Below are 23679 nucleotides of genomic sequence, written 5' to 3'. Positions count from 1 at the left end.
TTTAATCAATGCTGCTGCTGCTGCTGCTGCTGCTGCTGATGCCGCTGCTGCTGCTGCCGCTGCTGCTGTGACGTCGTGTTATTATCATTACTATTGCTAATGCGTGCAAAACCATTTAAAAAAGATATCTCGAAAAGCTTTGAAAAGCGACGCTGTACCGAGAGAAAGGTGCTTCTGTGTAATTCTACATAAAATGTGATGTATATATATACTATATATATATATATAAAATGTATGTATACATATGTACATGATGCATATATACAATTGTATACGATATATTTATATACATATATATATGTATATGCAATATAGTGATAAGAAAAACAGAGTGTGAATAAAACATTTGGTCATACAATGAAATGGAATTTTCGTGTCATTTTTAAGAGTCCAATCGTCGAATCGGCTACACACATATCGTAACATTCGATATTTCTTCACCGAAAGAGAACTTTATTCGCAATCTCATAAAACTTTAGCACCGAAAGAACTTTATGCGCGATTCTAATATAAAACTTGAATAATATATATGTATATATAACCTATGTAAGATATGCTAGAGTTCGAACACTTGTTCGAACACTTGGATGAATAATAAAGAACGATAATGATCGTGAAATTCTTCCTCGAATTGTACATCGATCGACTTACAATATTAATCGAATAAAGATAAACCAAAATTAACGATCCTACGATCGTAACTCCATAACGTAATAATAAAGGAGGACTAATAATCTACTAACAAATGGTGCAATTATTAAATATAGAAACAAACAAAATAAAGATAGGTGCGCCTTGAAAAAAAAAAAAAAAGAAAACAAATCGAGACACAAAAAAGCGCGCGGCGTCAATCGTTGTACTTTTCTCTCGGTGATAAGACAACTGCGAAATATTTAATTGAAAAATCTTCTTCGGTGTTACCTGAATCGAGCTTGCTGTCGGGGAAGACCGCAAAACTGATTTGAACCTGAAAAAGTGGTTACAGTAGAATCTCCTCGAACCGTTTATCGAAACGATCAACGGTCAGGGATAAACCGCAGACATCTTTGTTATCTTTGGGGGTAAGGGGGGCGGGGGGCTTGATCGAGGGCATTATTATGTGACACTTAAATTCAAAAATGCAACAAATTTGGAAATTGTCGTCCTTCGATTCTATATATATATATATATATATGTATGTTATGTAAATGCACGTAAATTTGTGTATCTGTGTATGTGTAATATAATGTTACATCTATAAAAACGTTTCGTTTTTCTTTTTCGTTGACGTCTTTAGTTCGAGAGAAAACTTCGAACGTTCACAAAACAGAGGGGGGAGGAATTTTTGTCAAACGAAACGGAACATTTGAAATGGTAGAGAATCAATAACAAACCTATATGTGCTCTAAGACGAATAACAATAAGAAATTCCACCTGGAGAAAGTAAATTGGTGCAAATTCTAAGTCAAAACATTTCAACTATGCATTCCATACTCATGGGGGGAGTGGGGGGGCCGTGCCTAAGAGGTTTCGAACACTCTACGGGTATTATAATTCAATAACATGATCGCACTTGTTTATCTATGCAGGAAGAACATATGGATTTGCTAATCAATAATATTGAATAATTACAGGCTGACCGAGCAATATATATATATAATAATTTAATATATATTAAACAGAAAAAATATAGAGAAATAAAATAGAACATTGACTAGGTTTGATTATCTTGAAAAAAAATTCATACCAAACGAGTTCGGTTCTCTGTTTGATCTCGGATGAGATTCTATAGTTCGATGATTTTTAATCCAAGACGTTCGTATCATACTTCTCTGATAAAGTAATTATATGATACGCGTGATATATCGTAGTATGAAAAATAATATCTTTCAACGTTGCCTCGATATTATCTCTATTTGTTATATTAAATAGCATAAGGTTTTCTTTATTTTTTTTCTTTTTGTTTTTAAATGCGTATCACACATATCCCTTTCCATTCTCCCTCACCCTCCTTTCTTTTCCGTATCTAGTATCCAACAATTTCTATCCTACAATAAATAAATGAAATATTTATTCGAACGTTCTATTCTCGCATAAAATATTATCCAGTCTCGTTATCTTTTTACATTTTACGCAATTACGTGCGAAGAAGAAAAAAAAAAGAGGAAGACTGTATAACAAGGGTCAATATGACGAGATTTCCTACTGTCTTGTTCAAATAAGAGTGTAACATTTTCATCCCTTTTCCGTCTCTTCTACGAAAAATAAAATAGACGACTCTCGTTGAAAGTCAGACTAGAAATGAACGAGTACTTTAAATACTAATACCGAATAAAACCTATCGCGGCACAGATTTCATCATTTTTCCTAGAAAAATCGTCTGTAAATCTCGACATTTTGAAAAAGCATTACTCTCTCTTCGTTTAATTCTTTTCTAAAAAAATATATCTCACGAGTCTAAAATTTAAGTATATGCACATGGAGATTAAATGGATGTACCCCCAAAAAAAAAAATATGGAAAATCCTTTTAATTAACAATACTTTTTTATCCAAAAAAATGTTACGCGTCTTGTCGTAATTTTTTTGTTACATCAATTTCATTTTTCCACGGTTTATATTATATCTACATTTTAAATTCGAGAGATATATATTTTATATATAGGAAAAAAATTAAATAAAATGTCGTAGTTTTTCCGAGAAGACTTATAGAAAATTTTTATAGGAAAATTCAATCAGAAAGTAATATATATTTATGTTCGATGCAATAAGTATTTTATAACATTTTCTTGTTTAGTTAGTGTGAACATTAGATACCGATTACATACACTTGCTATACAATGGGGGGGGGATTCGTTCAATATTTATAAGAATCATGTTTTTATCTTTTTCAAGATACATTTTTCTTTCTCGAGTACTTTTCCGACAGATCAAAATCGTTCTTTCGCTTTTATTAAGATATACAGGAAATGTAGAACGTTTAATTTATACGCGATATAAAAAGATAGAAAAATATGGGACGTTATATACAATTTTTATGAGATGAAATAACTTTTCTCCGAAGTTTTATAACGAAAAAGTTACGATAAATAAATGAGTATACTCTTATAAGAAGATACATTTCTCTCGATTGTAACGAAGTTATTTATAAAATTTAATATTCCTCTTAAGATCCCTTTTCTCTTAGTTAATCGATAAAGACAAATTTTAATTTAAATAATAATAAAAAAGGTCTCAACGGAGATAGAACGTATTATTTGAAATACATAAAATTACACCTATCATCTACAATTCCTAGAAATATAATCGTAACATCGAATTCTAAATTTCGCGTGAAATGAATAAAACAATGGGTGTTCAAATTTTATAAAAATTACAAATAATCAACTTTCTCATAATGGCGATACGAGAAATTCGCAAGAATATAAAAACGTAACCATAGATATATTTTATCTTCGCATAAATGCTCCAAAATGATGTATCATGTAAAATACTTCGTCATTGTAAAAATCGATGTGAATTGTAACACAGAATCTTTAACACTAAACGTACCATCGTATGATCGAAAAAAAAAAAAAAGAAAATACATCTTTTAAATAATGATCATTTGATCAATTACTTTATTACACCGTATAAATAGGTCCAAATAAATTATCGATAAGTTTAGTGTTAAACTTGTATCTCATGCGTTTCTACGGGCATCCTATGCATTTCCATTAACACCGAAAGTACAAAGTATTTAACGATACGAGCCGAAGGGATTAGGATCTGAATTAAGTCAGGAGGAAAATAAATGTAGAGAAAAATAAAAAGAAATAAGAAAAGGGGAGAGAGATAAAATTAATAATGGGAATGGATTAACAAAGGCAGATGTTTTCAGTTTAGAAACTCTCGTATAAACCTTTATATATATATATAAAAGTAGAGAATTTCTCTTGGAGAATTAATCCTTTTTTCCGAAAATATATCGAGTAAAACTAGTTTATGTTTGAAGTATACGCGAATCCGTTCGTTCGATTTATTCTTCGACATAAGACACAATACTGAAAAGTAAACGATGAGAAAATATCGATCGATAGGAGCCGCCTACTATCAGCTCTCGATAGGTATTATATAGAAGAAAATATAAAAAAGAAAGAGAGAAAGAAAGAAAGAAAGAAAGAAAAAATATATAAGAAGAAAAAGAATAAGAGGAAAATGGAGCAGAAAAAAGCGTATCGAGGATTAGCATAGCTTTCCGTGTAACATTAGTTTTAACTCGGAAGAAAAAATCGCACTCGACTGAATTTTTTCGTATCTAATCCGCGCTAATACGTGACTGCCAATGCGGTGTTGAAAGATTTCTACTTGTTGTTATATATAAATACATATTCGTAAAAAGAATCGATAGAACAATAAGAGATAAAATATAGAATAACGGATACAACGGTTATTGGACGAATAGACGAACATTTTCACTTAGGATTTTATATATTTTTCTTTGACGTTGAGCTAGAAAACCATCACCCACCACCATAACCATCACCACTACCACACCACCACCATTACCACCATCACCACCATATCGCACCACTTCATAGATTTATATTTCCGTGCTTTTTGGTATAAATAAATTCTCGTCCTTTTTTATACTAAACGATACATATAAATATATTATATCATGGTTCTACCGAAGCAGTGCTTACTAAAATTGCCAGTGAAACATGCTGTCTCATTCTAAACGCCATATTCGGTAGGTCGCGAACGTTTTGCTATACGCGACACGACGTACCGAATAAAAAAAAAAAAAATATTCAACAACGTGTTTAGAATCGAACATTGTATCCTTTCAAACCCAATGCACCGACAAACCATTTAACTAGAGAGAACGTGCTTAGGCGGCACATCGTGCAATTATGGTGTTCCATTGGTGCATACGATCGATGCCAGTCGATTCTCTACGTCGACTACATCAAACGTTCTCATTACTATCTATCATCCTCATTTTCTCCGTATTCGTATAATATAATTGCAATAGTATTTAATTGAATCATATATTAGAAAAAAATTCATAATGAAATTTGCCAAAGACCGTATCCGTTACCCTGATCGAACTTTCCAATATATAATCGATTATTTTTATACATTATTCCGTCCTCCATTTATTAATATCAGAGAACAGAGTATTTTTCAATGAAATTGGAATCGATTGGAAATAGAATTTAACCTCTAGCCGGAGACACATTTCTATTTTACTCTTTTAATCGATATATATTTTCTAACGCTTAAATAAATTCGTTCTGTCTCTCCGACGAAAGGTAGATGAATGAAAAGAAAAACGAAAAAGGAGGAGAAGGAGGAGCTGGGGCCCACCGTGTTAGCAGTAACGATTCGCGCATATCGAGATCGCAAGATCGCGATTTGTTAATTAGACCAAAAAATTAAAGTTAGTCAAAGCCCCGTTATTCGTCTCGTTAATAAAAAAAGAAATAAAAAGGAACGGAAAAAAAGATATTAGGCTTTCTCGTTAGTAGTACGACGACGCGCAGAGCTTCTTCGTTCATTCGCACACGCTTCGTTCACCAATACATTCAATCACAATGCAGTAATCTCTAAAACGATAATTAACCGTTAATATCTCTATGAGAAAAAAAAAAAAGAAAAAAAAAGGAAAAAAAAAAAAATAGAAAGGCCACACGAGCAACACAACACTCTTCTCTATTTGTTAATATTAAAACACTTACTGAATCTTCTTATAAGATTTCCGGTGAAGGAGTCAGCGACGGGAGCAGTGTTATCCTCGCATCTCAGATCGCAAACGGTCGTACCATCGGTTTTCTGGTATTTCAGATTGGGCACGGATAGCAGGCGTCCCTCTCTCTTACTCTGTATCCCCATCACTATCCTCTTCAATCGTGGCTTTCGATCATTCTCGTGCAAGGACAATTCTAATGGCCTAACGGCCATCGTATTCGCAGTAGTACTCGTCGGAGTACTCGTAGTATTACTACTACTACTACTACTACTATTACTCGTAATACTCGTAGTCGTAACGTTAGTCGTTGTTCCTGTTTCGTTACGTTCAACGTTTTGTCTCTCGTTTTCGCTATCCGCGTTTTTCGTATCACGAGGACAAGAAGAACCACCTTGAGGACTCTCGCGACCCGAGGTATTCGCGCAGGGCTGCTGCTCGTCCTCCTCATCCTCCTCCGTCTCAAGACTTTCGACCGGCGAAAGGACTCTCGAGGACTCGTTGACGTTGCAATAAAAAACGGAAGAACTCTTCTGAGTAGCACTCTCGTTCCCTACCTGCTGGAAATGGGGGGGTAGGGGTACTCGTATGAACTTTCGCTCGATTTACCGACCCGTTACGACTGAACTCGTTTAATTTAGGAATGACCACCAAGCTTCCTTGTTTTATATATATCTGTTTAGGTGTATCAATTAATTCGATTCCATCAATAATTGCCAAAAAACAGATCAAACTCTTTGAAAATAATGGATACTATTTCGTAAAACTAATATTACGTTTGTTAAAATGGCATCGAATTAATGAACACCTATATAGATAGAAAGAGATACTCCCCCCACCCCCCGTATATACGTCTGACACAGTGGCAACCCACTTTGCACCGCTTCTTTCAACAGCTAGTTAGAAGATCCCGAGAATGAATCGACACGTGGCGTGAACAAGGTCGAGATAATTGACAGGGGTGGCCTTGAAAAGTAGACGCTACCGAAATTGGACAGTTGGAGAATGAGAGAAGAAAGAGATAAAAAGAGAAGAAGAAGAAGAAGAAAAAGAAAGATAAAAAGATAAAAGGAGAGAAAATCGAGACGAGGAAAAAGGGGACAGACGGGAAATACGATTTCGTCGTACGGTAAGATGATTTTTCCGTCGTATAAGCGCATCTTAATAAGAACATACAAGTACCCCATTCTGAGATGACACCAAGGACGACGCAAATGTATTCTTTATCTTGAGATCGACCTTGCTGAGTTGGCGTTTAAGACGAAAACCCTTCCAACCATGATTCTTCGGGCTATCCTCGCCATTCGATGTTGTTGAACTTCCAAAATGGGATTTGGCCGAGGAGCCCTCGTTAGCCGATTCCTCGGTCAATTTTTCAATCGCGCAACTCGAATCACGTGGCGATGCCCGCTGGTATTGAGAATGTTGCTGTTGGTGTTGCTGTTGTTGCTGTTGCTGTTGATGATGAGAATCTGGTAGCAGCATCGTTAATACTGGCTCGCTCTCCCTCGTCGCTTCCGGCTGAGTCTGATGGATTCAACATGTTGGGCTTTGTACAATTAATCGGTTCATTAGGTGGAAAAGACAGAACATTCGTTCTACGACTAAAAGCAGGCACAATCCAATCGTATTATGTGTAGCGGGTGGTCTCTTTTTTTTTGTTTTGTTTTGTTTTATCTTTTTTTTTTCGCTCCCACAGTTTAATCACGCTTCAACGAGAAAGCCGCAACGATTTCTACTTATTGTTAGTTAGAGAATTGAAATGTGCTTCCTTATACTTGTGACCGGTGTACTAATCGATATATAATCGTTGGACAAACGCGAATACATGTTCTTTCTCGTATATATATGTTATAATTTCGTATCACGCTTTGCGAATTTATTATTATATCGGGTTATAAGGAATAATTTGTCTTTTTCTTTTCAACATTCCATCCAGAGAGAAAGAAGCCTATTATTATTATTATTATTGTATTTTCAATTGCATTTTGGTGCACCTTTAAATACACGTTTGTGAAATATATAACAGTTTATACATTTTATATTCAGAAATATTGAAAAGGAAATGAAAAGCAACGCCATTAGATTCGATGAATCTTTTGTTGGATACACTCAACATTTGAAAAGTGTTGTTTTGCGGGTATAATTCGCTATTTGCTATGACTTCAAAACACCACACACATGTCACTTTTAAAACACACTGAAAGCCGCGTGAAATTCCTAAAGATTTTCTATCGGATTATAATATAATAAGTTTTAATATTTTCAAATGATACGTAATTAGTAATCAATATGGTATTCGAACGATTAAACTCAAAACGTTTATGAAATAATTGGAAACTAATTGCAAGACTTTTAAATGAAAAGAAAAAAACAGAGGAAAAAAAGACGAAGAAGAAATGATAAAATGAAAAAAGAATATTGCAGAAACGTGGTCACTTGTCACTTCCCAGTTTAGTTTGTTACGATAAGGAATTTGCATTGGAGATATCTAGATAAGACCATGAGCAAAGAATATTCGAATAATAAATTCAGCGAGACGATGTTTCTGATTACCATAATTGCTTAAGATGCTCGTAAAATTTTCTATAGTGTTAGAAATCGGCATATAACGATAAAGAATTATTCAAGATTCTTCGAGTAATACGTATCCCCATTACGGAAAGATATATATAGTTTCGTTTATCAAATAAAAATGTTCACTTTTTTCGTGAATACTTTTTAAAATAGTCAAATATTACAAAAGAAATAATCTTACGAAAAATACCCCAAATAAAGTAATCCAACGCAATTTTAAATGTATAATAATATCTGTTTGGTTGTAAACGTTAATTTCTGCCGTTTTTAATCTTTAAAATTGATTCTGCTTTGAAATGTAAAATAACTCTAAAGCCGTTCGAGCTGGATTTTCCTCGAGCAAAAGCACGTGACGGAAAAAACAGCTTATCGCGGTTGATATTCAATCGACTGATAAATAAATCTCTTTGACGTCGAGAAATCTAAACCACGAAGACTGAATCCGTTTAAATTCACCCATTCCTTATTAACGAGAGACAGGAATTTCATTTTCCGCCTAATATTTCGAGAATAATTTTAAAACGTTTCTAATATAATTGCATTTCAAAAAGAGAATGTCAACTTTTTTTTTTCATTTTATTTATCGAACAATTATAAGCATGAGATCAAGACAGTAGATAAATAGGATTTAAGATGAACATTTATGTACGTTTATTATATGTATAAAACATATATTAGATATAAATGTTATATACATATGCATTGAAGGTGTATCATAAAAATAACGAATTTAATCATTTTGTTTTGTTTTTTTTTTCTTAACAAAGGAGAACGAGTAACAAACACATTTTGGATAAATTAATAAGTTTTACAAAAGTAAACATTTACCAACACGAAGAAGAAGAGTAACCAATTAATGTTGATGTGTGCAAATATGCATTTTACATGTAATGAAATAGTTGCATTTTTTTCTTTGACTACATGAAACTTGACTTCGGTAAAGAGGAATAACAATGACAATAGTGGGAGATAAATAATCGTAATTATCATCGACGACATATAAGTGTGAAAGATTCGGAACGTCTAAGGGGTACAAAATATTACAGTCATTGATATGATATAAGAAAAGATAGTTATAATTGTGTTAACGGGAAGACAAATTGATAAAATAAACGATCCTACTGGGGATATTTTCCATTTATACCTAGAACACAACGCAACCACCTGCAGTTCCCATCAAACTCACAGATAAAAAACACCATGTTAATTGTGTAATATGTGTGAATGTATGTGTTAGTGTGTTAATACGTATCTCCACGTATCGTTGCAAAGTGCATAATATAATGTCGTGCATGCAATTTTTATCTCATATATAATATAAAAATTAGAACACAATGACATCTCTCGAATGTGTTCACTGCATATATCGAATCTCGTCTCATTTCGTATACCTAATTCTTACCACTTTTGATTAAATGACCGATACAAAAATAGATTATCGTACTAAACCACCAATGGCAAAAATCACATAATCTTGTTTTAAGAAATAAACGTGCATGCAAATAAAAAAGAAAATTCGATCAAACGTACGTCGTACGTTTGTGAAAACAAATAAAGAATTTCGAATTTTAACGCGGAATATAAATTATATTATTGTACGTTATGGTGTGATAATACTTTTTTCTAATATTTAGTTATTTTTTTTACAATTTTAGCAGCGACTCTATATATTGGCCCTTTTTTTGTGCACAAATTTAAATTTCTACATATCCAACATCGATCCAATCACTTATAATATACCATAGACCGAACTACGATTAATATCGAACAACTCACTACCAATTAAACTACCTAAAAGGATAAAAAAAAAAAGTACGTCTGATATTACACGATATAACTGAAATAATTTCACATAATAATACTTATAATCACGCGAATATTTATATAAGTGTCTAGCAATTCGTTTAGTTAAAAAAATGTTGGCCTTACTTGTTTCAATGTGGGTAGACACATAGTAGTTAGCTAAACATTAAATACATAAATGTATCATACATAAGCGCGACCACAGGACACATCTTTCTTATAACATTACATATATATATAAAAAAAATAAAAAATAAAAAAACTAAAGAAACTTGCTACTTTTAATTTCAATTAGTATCGTTCGTCCATTATCAAAGGTACGTATTGTGTTACTTAATTTTTTTTTACGTACCATACAATACGTGTCAATGCTATTATCTGAGAGATTAAAAAAAAAAAAAGAAAAAACACGATAAAAAGAAAATACCTACAAATGATTAATTAACTTGGATAAATATCGACGCATGGAAAATGACAAGTTTGACCAATATCGCTCGTGCAATTCTCAATTAGATCTTTGATCAGGAACGTTAGTAAACTATATCGTCGTGTTGGATCGAGTTTTTACTTATATATAAAATACATCGAATTATTCCCTTTTATTTATATTATACCTATTCTCGATGGGCATACTTATTTTTTCCAATTAAAAGAAAAATCAATTGTAATATTCGTACGTAATTTTTATTCCGCAAATAATTATGGTACGCAACTTCTTCTTGGACGTTTATTTTTCTTTCATAGAACTACCACCCCCATCCCATTATTGCGAAATATATTAATACCTTTCCTGCGCGGCGTGTTTTCAAATTTTTAATTATTTAATAAATGTCTATGGTACCAGCGCGCGTATTTAAATCTTTTCATTAAAATATTTCATACTTATAACAAATAAAATATATATCAACAGAGAGATAAAAAACCTAATGAAGGAAAATCTGCATTTTCTAATGATCAAAATATATATATATATATGTACTTATGAAAGCTTTTTTTTTATATGGTTACTTGCAAATAACGCATAATGCCAATAATTTATCGTGAAAATAACTATTCGACTTTTACTATCGTATTAGATATATTTTTGTTTTCTATCTATAACATATCTATATTATTAATTGTACGCGTCAGGGTTTATAATGCTTGGTATTTTATGCGATAAGATTTAAATTTCGTATATTCATGCATATCACACGGTACTAAAATTATTTTCGGCTATAAAATAAAACGCAAGCTATAATAATTAACGTATTTATATGAGAATGCTCGATAAACGTGCGAAAAATTGCACGTTAACGATTATATATGTACATATATAATAAATATATTTATATATATATATATAAAGAACACCTCTATGCATAAAAAGTTTGTGGGGAAAAAAAAAAAGGAAAAAATTAAATCGTATCTCGACATATTTATAAAACAAATTCAAGCGATCTATTCTTGTTATCGAAAAAAATAGTATGCCGCATTAAATGTTAACTATCCTCTCTCTATTAAGAAAAAAAAAAACAAAAAATCTGTATGGTCAGCTTATACGGAAAATTAGACAATCATGCAATGATAAACAATTTCAGCGATGGTATTATTTAAACAAAAGCAAAATGCAAAAACGTCCAGGATTTAAAGTTCCAAGAAGTTTTTGTTCGTTGGTTTGGTTTTCTCTTTTTTTTTTTGGTCAAAAAAATAGGGCGGTAGGACGGTGGAAATAAAAAAAAAAAGAACCCCAAGAAAAAGAAAAAAGTACCGATAAATCTAAATATCATTTGTAACATTTAAGAAAGAAGTACATTTTACCTGATCTGCACTCGGGCTCCTCGCTTTATCTTCGTTTTCTCGCTTGGAGTCATCTTGCCGCTTGGGACTTCGTAGAACTCGTTGGTAAGGATCACCGCTTCCACCAAGGTCTGTTGCATGCAACACGATCAAAGTGATTTTCTGCACGATATCGATTATTACTAACCCTGTCTCGTTTCCATAGGCCATTCTGAAATTCACCAATTCCACACCAAATTTACGTAGTTGATTTTCTTTCTTCTTTTTCATTTTTTCTTTTTTTTTCATATCAGCTGAATTTTATTACAATATCGAGAGAGATAGAGAAAAAGCTATATATGTGTGTGCGTAAGAATTCAATACCTTCACTTATTTTGTCATTAATACATGCAAAATATAATTCTTATGCGATAATTTACGTTGTGCAAATAGAAACGATCGTTAAATATCAAAAATATGTTTAAAAAAGTGATAGATCATTAAATAAATAAAAAATACTTGAAATATATAATATATAGAAATAATGAATCGTATACATACAATCCGTAGGATGAATTTAAACTGAGGGCTGTTATGTTTTCAGGTTGTTCTCCGCTCGGTGCGATAGTTAAACAAATCAACGTTGCTTGAAAACCGGCAGCACGTTTTTGCAAACCACTTTTAACTTTCAACGGATGATTATATTCCGACGTGTGTTTGGATTCTCCGGCCGAAGGAACATTTCCCGTCGATGGGGCATCGTGTTCCGGTGAATTTTCCGTTTCTCTCGCTAGATTTTGGCTCAATGGTACTTCTAATGTCTAAACCGTAAACCACCAAGGTTGATCTTTCAGAAACGTCATGATACATTTTTAATCTTACAAATATTCTAATGTTAATATTCCTAAGTGATAATATTATCTTAACCAAGGTAATATATAATAAATAATTTAATATAATATTAATACTCACGGCTACTTCCGACATACTTTCGGCTTTTTTAAATTTAAACAATACAACGTATTTTCCCGAGCCAGCGATCGCCAACTTTCGACTTTCGGGACACAGGTAAATGAGTTGTATCGCCAATGGATCTTCCTCCGAGTCAACGCTTCTGGCTCTACTCTTTTCAAAAAGTTTTGCCGTTTTCAATTTGTAAAGAACTTGCAACGTACCGGCAGAAGCGTCCCAAAATTTGATACTACCATCCGCGTGCCTGTTCAAAATGATATTCGTTCAAATTTTAATCGATAAGAAAATACGAATGAAACATATATAAAATTAGACTCGATAAAATAAACTCGCCCTGTTATAATAATTTCATTGTAACTGCTCGAACTAGAACTCCATTCACCGCCCGAGATCGGCCATTCTTTTTCGCTAAATCCAGTTTTCTTTTGCGATTTGGATCCAACCGAATAAAATGCGGGTACCAAATCCGAGGGACAATCGGCAAAGTACGCGCAACAAGTCACGGGAGATTCGTGTATGTCCATCGGATATGGATTTTCGAAACATGGAAATCCTGGTGTTAACAAATCGATGATCACGAGATCGTTTTGTAGTAAAACCACAACAGCGTAAGGATCCTGGAAATCTGCAACGAAACACAATTGGCAATCGACAATCGTTTTATTAGCAAAACTGGAAAAATTTTTTTAAATGCGATCACTGCAATGAATTATTTTTCAAAACAAATGAGATATCACGTACCACTTGTCCAAGGACTATCGCAAAGCGTTATAAAATCTACGACATTGTGCTCCATTTCTAAAACAGTCGTGGTTTTTCCGTGTATAACCGTAATACTAGGTGTCCTTCCAGTTGTGTCGTAAGCTAGACCACCGGAAAATATGACGTACGCTTCCCTATTATAAATTACACAATTGACAATGATCTAATTTGTCGCAAATGAAAAAAAAAAAATAAAAACAACAAACAATTGTTAAAGAATAATCGTATAATTACGAACCCGGATCTTGACACTTTCCATTCCACTTTTTGTATAGATTTACAGGGTTCCGGTTCTCCCTCTTTGGTAGCTTTCGCTAAATAACAAAACAAATTTCTTGCTAAATGATTCGACGAATGATTTTGACGAAGTGTAACGATGAGAAATAATGATATAAAAGGGAAAAATAACGGGAGTAACGGAAGATAACTGCAATAGGAAAATATATATATATCTATATATAGGGAAAGTATTGTCTGACATATCCGATAACACAATTATGAGCATAGAGAATCGAAGAGAGAGGATATTGACTCTCACCGTGTGGATGCGTGACATTTGTTGGCTTTAATTGACGCACCGTCCAAGTCAATAGCGAACCATCGTTGTGACTAGACATAAATTGTTTGCCTTCGTGATGCCATGTTATTGATTTCAAGGGTTCGTCGCTGTGACATCTGTAATCCGCGCTCTTCGTTTTCAAATCCCAAAGGACTATCTGTCCACTCTCATATCCGATCAGCATCTGAAAACAAAAAGTTCCGAACTGCGATGGCGTGTACGAGAACATAAAGCGGCAAAAAGGTCTTCTTGCCCGACAAAAGACACGCATAATGACGGATTTTTAATGATACATACTATTTCTTGCGACTGTTATATAATTTTATATATATATATATATATCACGATAGTCTGAAAATATGTCTCGCAACAAAATGCATTCTGCATACACATAATGATAAACGCATATGAAAACTGTGATGAATGAAAAATGCGTATGTGATGATAGTATCCCACGAGTTCTCTCTCTCTCTCTCTGCAAAAGATTACTCTGTAATTTATAATAATAGATAGTAAAATGATAGCAACAATAATAATGAAGATGACGATAGTAATAATAATAATAATAATGATATAATAACAATAAGAAGAAGAAGAAGAATATTAATTACATTTACTGTTAAACAATGACTACTGTGATTCATACTAATTTGTAAGTTTTGCGACTTTCTTACCGAAAAGATAAGATTATGATCGATGTGGTATAATAGTTCTTACGAATTATCAAGCTCCACGTATAAGATCGTGGCCCATAGTGTCATTAACAAACAAGAGTTCAATTTCTACGACCTACTGTGGTCTGATATGGAGGCTTTTTACACTGACGTTCTCGAGCTAATCTATAGAGATGAATCAATTCACAATTCTATGTCAGATAAATAAAATGCTTGGATCATCCATGACTACTTTGATTGATTTATTATACAAAAGATCTTCGAACTTTCGAACTTAATTACTGATGCTCGAGAAGAAGGGGTATTCATCATGAATAATACATTCGTGTTGTTATCAAACTGAAATGAAATCTAATCGTAAGTCAAAATTGATAGCAATCAAATTACTGGATTGTCTGGAAAAATATTTCACACTTTTAATTTTTTATAATAAAAAAAAAAGAAAAATATTAACCTTGGAAAAATATACATTATCGTTTAATTAAAATTTAGCGCGAAACGAGAATTCTTTTTTCCAGACAATCTGAAAAAAAGATAAAAAATAGATCTCAACCGAATGTAGGAATCGATCTTCGTGTAGTAAATCCGATGTAGGTTAGCTCGTTAAAATAATCTTAAACGACGTTGCTATCTACCCAAGGTTGTAATTGAGATTTTATAACTACCGTAGATCAATATAAACTTAACAACAATAGAGCATACTCACGTATCGAACAATTATTTATCAGAATCATAACTGGATATCAAATTTGTGTCTGTACTTTAAATGATTATTATCGTACGTTTCTCGTTTAATCGCATTTCGTCAAAATACACACAACAATTTCTCAATTATAATTAATAGGGATTCGTCGGAATTATCGATACAAACTCTTGGTGTCTGTAAACTTTCTTTTTTAATGTGTATAATGTATATATTATATCGTTGTTTGTAAAACGCTTTTTTATTTACATTTAACACGTACACACGTGCCTGCCGACAATATTAAGCCTGAAATTAGCACAGACAAAATACAATGAATAAAATAAATATTCATACGCTATTTAAAATCGAATAACACTTTTCTAATAGAAATTTAATGCTATATCGATAATAAAACAAACAAATAAAAATCTTATTTCTTTTTAGTAACTAATAATTAAATAAATTTCTAATGTAAACAATATTGATTATCAAATATTTTTGTTAAGTTCGGTTAACAAATGTTTTCATCAAAATTGATATACCGTATAGATCTGTTTATCTATTTTACATTCTGTAAATATCATCCAACTCGATCGTTCACTAGAACGAGTTATACAATTTTAAAGATCTATAAAATCGCTATTATATTACTGCTGTATATAAAATTCAACACTTCGATACTACTTTAGAAAAGATTTTTAAATATGTATAAATCGTTCTAGGATTGACCGAGTTTGATGATATTTACAGAATGCATAAAAGGCAAACATACAAAATGCAAGTATACAAAAATCTACAAAATGTATAATATATTCGCTTTTACGAAAAGAAGCTTTTTATAAGGAATTATTATAATGTATTGTTCCTTTTTTTTATTTATGATGTATATCATATTACACGCGAAGAATGTTTTCATTCCTATTGAAAAATTTAGATCTCTCTTATTTTTTCCTCCGATTTGTATAAAGTTCTTTGATTTGCAAATAGCATGGGAATATTTTTCGTATTCAGTGTATATTATAAAAGCGAAGGTATGACAAGTAGCATTACATTCGAAATATTTACATACGTACACATTATCCAACGGGACGATTATATTTTCGACCAAGAAAAAACTTACGATCGTTGCAAGGAAAATATCCTACGATGATAAATTGATAGAGTATGATAAAAATCGATTTGCAATTGCAATTCGTAAAAGTTCGGATAGGTATAATCGTTAAAAAAGGTATGACGTTATAGAAAAAATATCGGTTAGAAATTTATGATAGTTAAACCGTCAGCCCTTCTCGATCTTCGATTCCAAGTGGCTTGGAAATTCGGATGACTCTGCATTTTTACGGCTCCTTGCTTGCTTTTCGCGAAAGAAAAATGAAATCAATTGAATCATCATCTTCGACTATAATAAGAGGGATCGAGAAAAGTTGCGTCTAACGGTGATACTTCATTTTCGTTAAGGAAAAAAGGCATCGTTTATTATAAAGTTCATCGATACGATCAACAATTAAAGCATGCACGCATGCACACACACCAACATGCAAGCACACACTTCTGCCACTTAATGGGATTTTAAATACAAGACATTCGTCAAGAAATAGAATAGAATAGAATAGAATAGAAATTTGTAATAATAAGAAGAAGAAGAAGAAGAAGAAAAAAAAAAAGAAGAAAAAAAAAGAAGAAAAAAAATATTCTGACTAGACACTTTGATAAATCGCGGTGATTGGTCTTCGATCATAAATACGTCAAATTATAATATAAGAATCGTAATAAGAGGATCTCGCAATCTGTGTTTCTTGAATGTTTTTAAAAAAAGAAATCTTTAGTTTTGAAATACGAGAAAAATTATCCGTTCTAATAAAAGTTTTGTCTTCTAAGATTCTCTACGTGTAATCCTTCGTTCGAAAGTTAGGTCAGAGAGAAAAAGAGAGAGAAAGAAAAAGAAAGAGAGAAAGAAAGAGAGAGAATAATGATAATAAAAGTTTTTCTTGCATTCTTACCCCGGTAATCTGAAATAGCACGAATAACGACGCGTCACTTTCGTTAGATTCGTTCTAAATTTGTCTACGTTCGAATACTTGACGGACGATCACTTTTAAGACGAAGTTTGTTTTCTCAAAGAATACGCCATAAATCACACTTTTTCCGGATATGAAAACAAAAAAAAAAGTTATGCGAAACGATCGACGATTACCCACGAGAAAGTATTAAATGTAATTAAATGTAATTAAATGTAAGTATTAAATGTAACACCACAAAACATGGCAGATATTCAAAAATGTGTTCCGCCCACGTATTTATGATCCAAGAATAATGAATACTGCCGTTTTATACATCTTACACATAAAAAATACAACCTATCTTTTTTTTAATAGATATATATATATAATATATATATTATATAAATATATCAAGTGAAAAATATTATTATGGTATAAAGGATGGATAAATAATGCAAAAGAAACGTACTCAAAAGCGCGCGTACCTTGCTCAAATCTAAAGGATTATCACTCAAGTGTACTACAGCACCAGGATGGGTCTTTCTAGATCTGAAAAATATATATATACATACATGTGTATAACATTATTCTTGCCTTGTTTCCTTGTTTGTTTTTTTTCTTTTTTTTTTTTTTTGGATAGGGGAGAGGAGAACAATTTCTTTCTTTTGTTTTTTTTTTCTATTTTTGGTTTTTCCATAAAATAAAGATATACATTAAAATCCGTTCCATTTTTATATTAGTGGGAGAGAAAAAAAACATAGAAAAAGTGGTATACGTGATCTATTACATGCTTATATATATGCCTTTATAATAATTCGTACTCTCTCGTCTAGTTTGTTTTTTATTTTTTTGTATTCTTATCACACCGTCAAGACGTTCAATCTAATGCACCTGCGGGCATAACACAAAAAGTAAACACAACGATAATCAGGAGAGGCAACGGAGTAGTTAATCACTGGAGTTGGACGACGTTTAAGAATTTATTGACTATCCTCGACACACCGCCGGCCAAAACTTCTTTCAACTTTGCTCTTTAAAACCGTCGATTATAACCAAGTGTAAGAAAGAAAGAAGAAAAAAAAAGAGAAAGAAAAAAAATAAAAAAAGGATCGAAATCGATACGAGCTGTAATAAATCTTCTCGCTTAAATCATTTTGAAAAGCAAGGATGTAAAAGGAAAGAATCGCAAAATCATTATCGTTCACACTCGCATATACAAACAGGGATTGATTGGTGGTGGTAGTGGTGGTGGTAGTGGTGGTGGTGGGTGGTGGTGGTGGCGGTATTTGTGCATTCTCAAGTTTTCAATTAATATCCGTCATTTGTTCCATTTGAAATATTGGCCCACAGTGAGAGACTAAATTCGATGGCCCATATTCAAAACGCCATTGTTCGACGATAACAACGGCCCGTCGCGCCCTTTTTGCTTTTCGTAGGTTAAAGAGCCGATTCTTCTTATAGGTGTACATACGTACGTACCTGACATCGAAGATCTTGAAAAACAAAAGGGTTCTCTAATAGCTCTAAAGAGGGCGTTCTGAATACAGGCCCTTTACGTTTCTCTTCTTCCCTTTTGCATGCATATTCATCATATAACACACGAAATGGCAAACGGAAAATCGAGGGTTCGTATTAACGACAGCGGCCCATTCTCTTTTGTGTTATTTTCTCTTCTCTTCTTCTCTTCTATTTTTTTTCTTTTTTCTTTTTTTTTTTTTCATTTTTTTTCCTTTTTTTTTAGTATTGAGTACTGCGCGACACCATCTTCGTATAACACACCTATACTACTCGATACGAAGAAGTAATCTTACTCTCAAACCATTTCTTTTCTTTCCTTCTTTCTTTTTTCTAACAATAAAAGTACCTTTTCTTTTTAACTATGACCGTACAAGGTGTTACACAATCGTCATTTGACTATCGCGAAAAGCATTAGCTTATCGTGGTTGCTAATCAAATTTTCAAGTTTTATTTATTGTAATTATTAAATTAAAATAGCACACACAATATGTGCATTATAGAAATTTCATTATAGAAAATATTTCGTTGGATTTATATAAATCGAATGTGACATTTCTGACACATTCGTAGTCTATGAAAAAAAAAAAAAAGGAAAGAATCAAATGTTAATTGATTACATTTTATGTAACTAATAGCACCTGGCCACTCTGGTACCGGTTAAATATCCGGATACAATCCATCACTGGTGGCACATTGTGATATCATCTCGCAATCAGTCGCGACGCGCCATTACCGTACCATTCATGTAAATCAAAACTATATAATAATACGTGCTTGTTGCACGATTTACTACATTCGATATCTCAATTAACACAACAAGTTGTTAGCTTATAAATTTTAAATGTAGGAATACATCGTATTATATATTAAAAAAGGCTACAAAAAAAAATATTATATATATAACTGTTGTGACTTAAATCCTTAATTTCCTTCGACATTGGTGTCACGTTTCCAAAAAAACAAAAAAAAAGGAACAAAAAAAACAGACAAACTAGGATACGCATCCCAGCGAATAATTTATGCATTTGTAAGTACTTACCTAACGCATCAAGGAAAGAAAATGATCAAAATTAGATTGGTAGGCTTTCGTACACTGCCTTCTCTCGCTTTGCAAACAACGAAACAGAGATTCGTGTCTAATGAGATATCGGCATCATCAATATTACGGAGTGTGATCGGAGAAAAAAGGTTGGAGAAAGGTTGCCGTTTTGTGTGCTGTGTGCGTGTGTGTATATATATATGTGTGTGTGTGTGTGTGGAAGAGGAGGCCTAATTTGCGACGATCGCAACGGTGTATTATATATATATATGTGGTCAGTTAAACGCGTCATTACTGTCTAACTCAATGATTTTCCATACTTACACTTCAATAGCCTTGTTCCAATTAATTACGTATCCGGATAGAACGAACGTTTCGATGTGGAGTATGTGAATATTGCCACGTTCGGTACCGACATAAAGCCATTTGCTCTGAAGCGGCAGATGGATGCAGGTTATCCTATTCGAGAGAGACAGAAAATAGAGAATTTCGAATGATTGGATTATCATGAAATGTCCGATGTCACTCGATGACATCCGACCGACTTGATTTATCACGCTAAATATATATATATGTATATGTTTTACGATGTGTGATAAATATCTATTATATTATTATTATTATATATAGCAGAATAGATACTACGAAAATAAGAAATGAAATTTGACTGACCTATCTCGTTGAAACTTCAGACTCTGCACTACCTGCGGTATCTTCTGACGAAAGTTCCATAGATGTAGAGTGTCGTCGGTTGTAGCAGAAATAAGGGCACCCTCGTTGATCAGGAACTTCAACTGCATCACCGCCGTACACCCTTCGTGTTTTACGTGAGCGTCCACGCCTGGTCTGCCCAGACTGAGATTGCGTGATACGATTCTTTCAGGAAAATACTCAATTGCCTTCCGACTTTGACTTCGTTTCAAAATCGAACTTTGATAACATATTTTCACCTCGATCCACGATACTACCTATTTATACGTATTTCGATTTCACCTTTTCATTTCTCGCTCGAATATTCGAATATTACGAAGAACGCAACAATGCATTCCGCATGAAATACGAAGTAATTATGAATACCCGTATAGGAGAAAGAAATTCTCAAATATTCCAAGTTAGGCAAGCGTTTAGTATTTCATGGAATTTCCGTGTCTGAAAGCATCGGTGAACAGTTTTGTCTGAGGGGGCTGACGGGGCGGAAGGGTGTTCTCTCTCCGAGATAGTAACATGCGATAAAAGCCAAAGGAAAGGAAAAAAAAAAAGAGTGTAGGAGGTATAAAGAAAGATTGTATTCTTCGTATCGAGCGTGAATTCGAGTTAGGATAGGCTAGCTAGAGTTAGCCAGTAATCTCGATGGTCGTGATAATAGCACCTTTGGAGGAAAGCCTAACCTCGAAGAGAGCTCCTATATATATATATATATACCATGTACGTGTCTGATAAATAGAGCTCGACGGCCACGGTAGCCGCAATTGTCCACTATATGTCTGCGTCAAGCATCAGTGCTGAGTAGAGAATTAGTAGGATCGAGGAAACAAAAAATAGGATAGCACGAGTTGCTATATGGTCTCATTGGATCTGACCTCTTACTCGATATTTTACTCTAATTGTAAATAAAAAAATATCTAACCATTTTGTACACCATATTTAATCGTAAATATACCTAACGTATTTTTACATACACGTGTGTAAGTATATACAGCATACGTAAGAAAAGATAACAACGCTTCGTTCTGCATATTCATCAAATTCAACAAGCGTAGTTGGGTCAAAGCAATTATAATTGTTTTATTTAACCGTAACGTTTAGGCGAAAAATAAAATGCAACTTTATCCGCGTCGATAGTATACCTAAGTCATTTCTACTCTACATCGTTTGTACTTAATTCCTTTTAAAGTTAAACTGCAAGTTTAAACTATTTTAATCTCCCCATTTTTATTTTGTAAGTTTTTCAACGATAACGAATGTAAAGTAGGGATGAGAGATAAAGAGCGGGACGAAGTGAGTTTTTTTTCTTCTCTAACGTAATCCGGATTGTCTTAGCGAATAAATCGTGTCGTTATTATTACGAAGGTAAAAACTACGTTGCGTTCGAGCATCATGTTCCATTACTTACGTTCAAACGATATTCTCGCGTGGTACAAAGGAAAGAAGACCGAGGTTGCTACACTCATCTTAAAAATAACGTTTAACGGACGTAAGATGCGGAAGTTCAAATGACCCGAACGGCGTTATGCAAAAATTCAATAATCCGTTTTTATAATTCTAAGAATAAAATGAAAATGAAAGAAGATTTTTCTCAGAGTCGAGTCGAGGTAAAATTGAAGTTTCTCGTTTAATTGATCGTTGTCGAGGTCGTCGTCGAGTATATATAATACATATATACACAATTTCAAACAGCGCAAGCCATGTATCTCTCAAAGGGGAGAGCAAAGTGTATTAACTTTGAAGCTAATAAACATGTTACACGTATACCCCGTCGGAAAGTACACTACTCGTTCCCTTTGCGAAAACCAGTTGATGATAATTGCCATATCATGAGAGCTACCACGCTTACAACCGCATCGTTATCGTCACCCGTGTGTTGACCACGTTGAACAAGATAGGTCAGTGAAAGCAGTCGCATGGAAGGAAGACGCCCAAGAGAAAATGCACGCTCGATGAATGCTGCATTAACCTTGTAGCATAAAAGATTCCTTGACATATCTCCACCAAGTTTTCATTTGGAGATACGAAAAATAATAAGTCTGTGTACGATGAGTAACATATGTAATATTAAATATATGTCAATGAATATTATTTTGAACAAAATTTGATAAATGATTTACACGCGTTAATTGCGAGCATACACGCATACAAAATACGATCGATTAAATGACGAGTGTTTTAAACATCGAAGTAATATTTTACATTTATTTTGTATTATTATCTAAAAATAATTCTAATTATATTATTTAATGTCGATACTTAAATTGACTATTATCCGTATCTTCGATTGTAAAAAAATATAACTGTTATTAAAGAACGTTAATAAAACATATTTAAATTGTAATGTCGAAATATTCATATGAATATATATTTAAATAGAACATATCACCGGATACAAACAACACACCTCACAAATGCATTTCCGTCCGACAGATTTATTTATTGTAACCGTTGCAAACGCGCGCACGGCGCATACGCGGAACCCTCATTATCGTTGCAATGATATCGTGAGATAATTATGCTGCAATTAGCGTAATGTTCCCAGTTGTTATATAATAATTGGCTAAGCAATTGTTACGCTCTTCCGAGATATTCAATTTCAAAGTAAACTTTTCGCAAAATAACGAGATCGTTAAATTCTAAACTGATAATTAGTTTTCTTAAAAGCGAAACGCGAATAAATTTCTCTAAGAATATTCGAAAGGACATTTTTTATATTACAGGTTGCTCGAAAAATCGTCTTAAATTCAAACTACGAACATCAGTCGTTGTCATCGGCGAAGCTTCACGATTTAGAACTCGCAGTCACCTTTTCTCCTTGGAGAAAAGCTCGGATTTGGCTTAACGTACCAACGAGTCCGAAGAAGCCGGTTTATCTGAGATATTCGGCTCCTTCCCCCTTTTTCGGTTCATATTTGG

At 33.1% G+C, this 23679-nt stretch overlaps 1 protein-coding gene across 17 annotated transcripts in view; it reads right to left on the bottom strand.

Annotated features, from left to right (window-relative positions):
• The window catches only part of LOC122516671 (syntaxin-binding protein 5), a 56960-nt gene that overhangs the window by 16968 nt on the left and 16313 nt on the right, over window positions 1-23679 (bottom strand). For 5 of the 17 annotated variants that reach the window (XR_006303642.1, XM_043634651.1, XM_043634659.1 and 2 more), the window contains exons 3-15: window positions 20728-20910; window positions 20380-20514; window positions 17984-18047; window positions 14119-14323; window positions 13819-13894; window positions 13560-13714; window positions 13152-13443; window positions 12819-13062; window positions 12408-12667; window positions 11889-12078; window positions 10215-10247; window positions 6885-7235; window positions 5701-6268 (exon numbers count right to left, since the gene is read on the bottom strand). Coding sequence is in view for 16 of the 17 variants with exons in the window: in XM_043634651.1 (XP_043490586.1) it covers window positions 5701-6268; window positions 6885-7235; window positions 10215-10247; window positions 11889-12078; window positions 12408-12667; window positions 12819-13062; window positions 13152-13443; window positions 13560-13714; window positions 13819-13894; window positions 14119-14323; window positions 17984-18047; window positions 20380-20514; window positions 20728-20910 (2756 nt within the window). In the remaining variant the exon portion in view is untranslated. Of the gene's footprint in view, window positions 1-921; window positions 968-5700; window positions 6269-6884; window positions 7236-10214; window positions 10248-11888; window positions 12079-12407; window positions 12668-12818; window positions 13063-13151; window positions 13444-13559; window positions 13715-13818; window positions 13895-14118; window positions 14324-17983; window positions 18048-20379; window positions 20515-20727; window positions 20911-23679 lie in introns of those variants that run through there. The other 12 variants (XM_043634662.1, XM_043634663.1, XM_043634666.1 and 9 more) reach the window with 9 other exon arrangements.

This window comes from Polistes fuscatus, unplaced genomic scaffold, assembly GCF_010416935.1.
Source record: "Polistes fuscatus isolate 324 unplaced genomic scaffold, CU_Pfus_HIC Scaffold2, whole genome shotgun sequence".
NCBI lineage: Eukaryota > Metazoa > Arthropoda > Insecta > Hymenoptera > Vespidae > Polistes > Polistes fuscatus.
The sequence above is the reverse complement of the archived record's forward strand: the minus strand, read 5'-3'. Positions and strand labels throughout refer to the sequence as shown.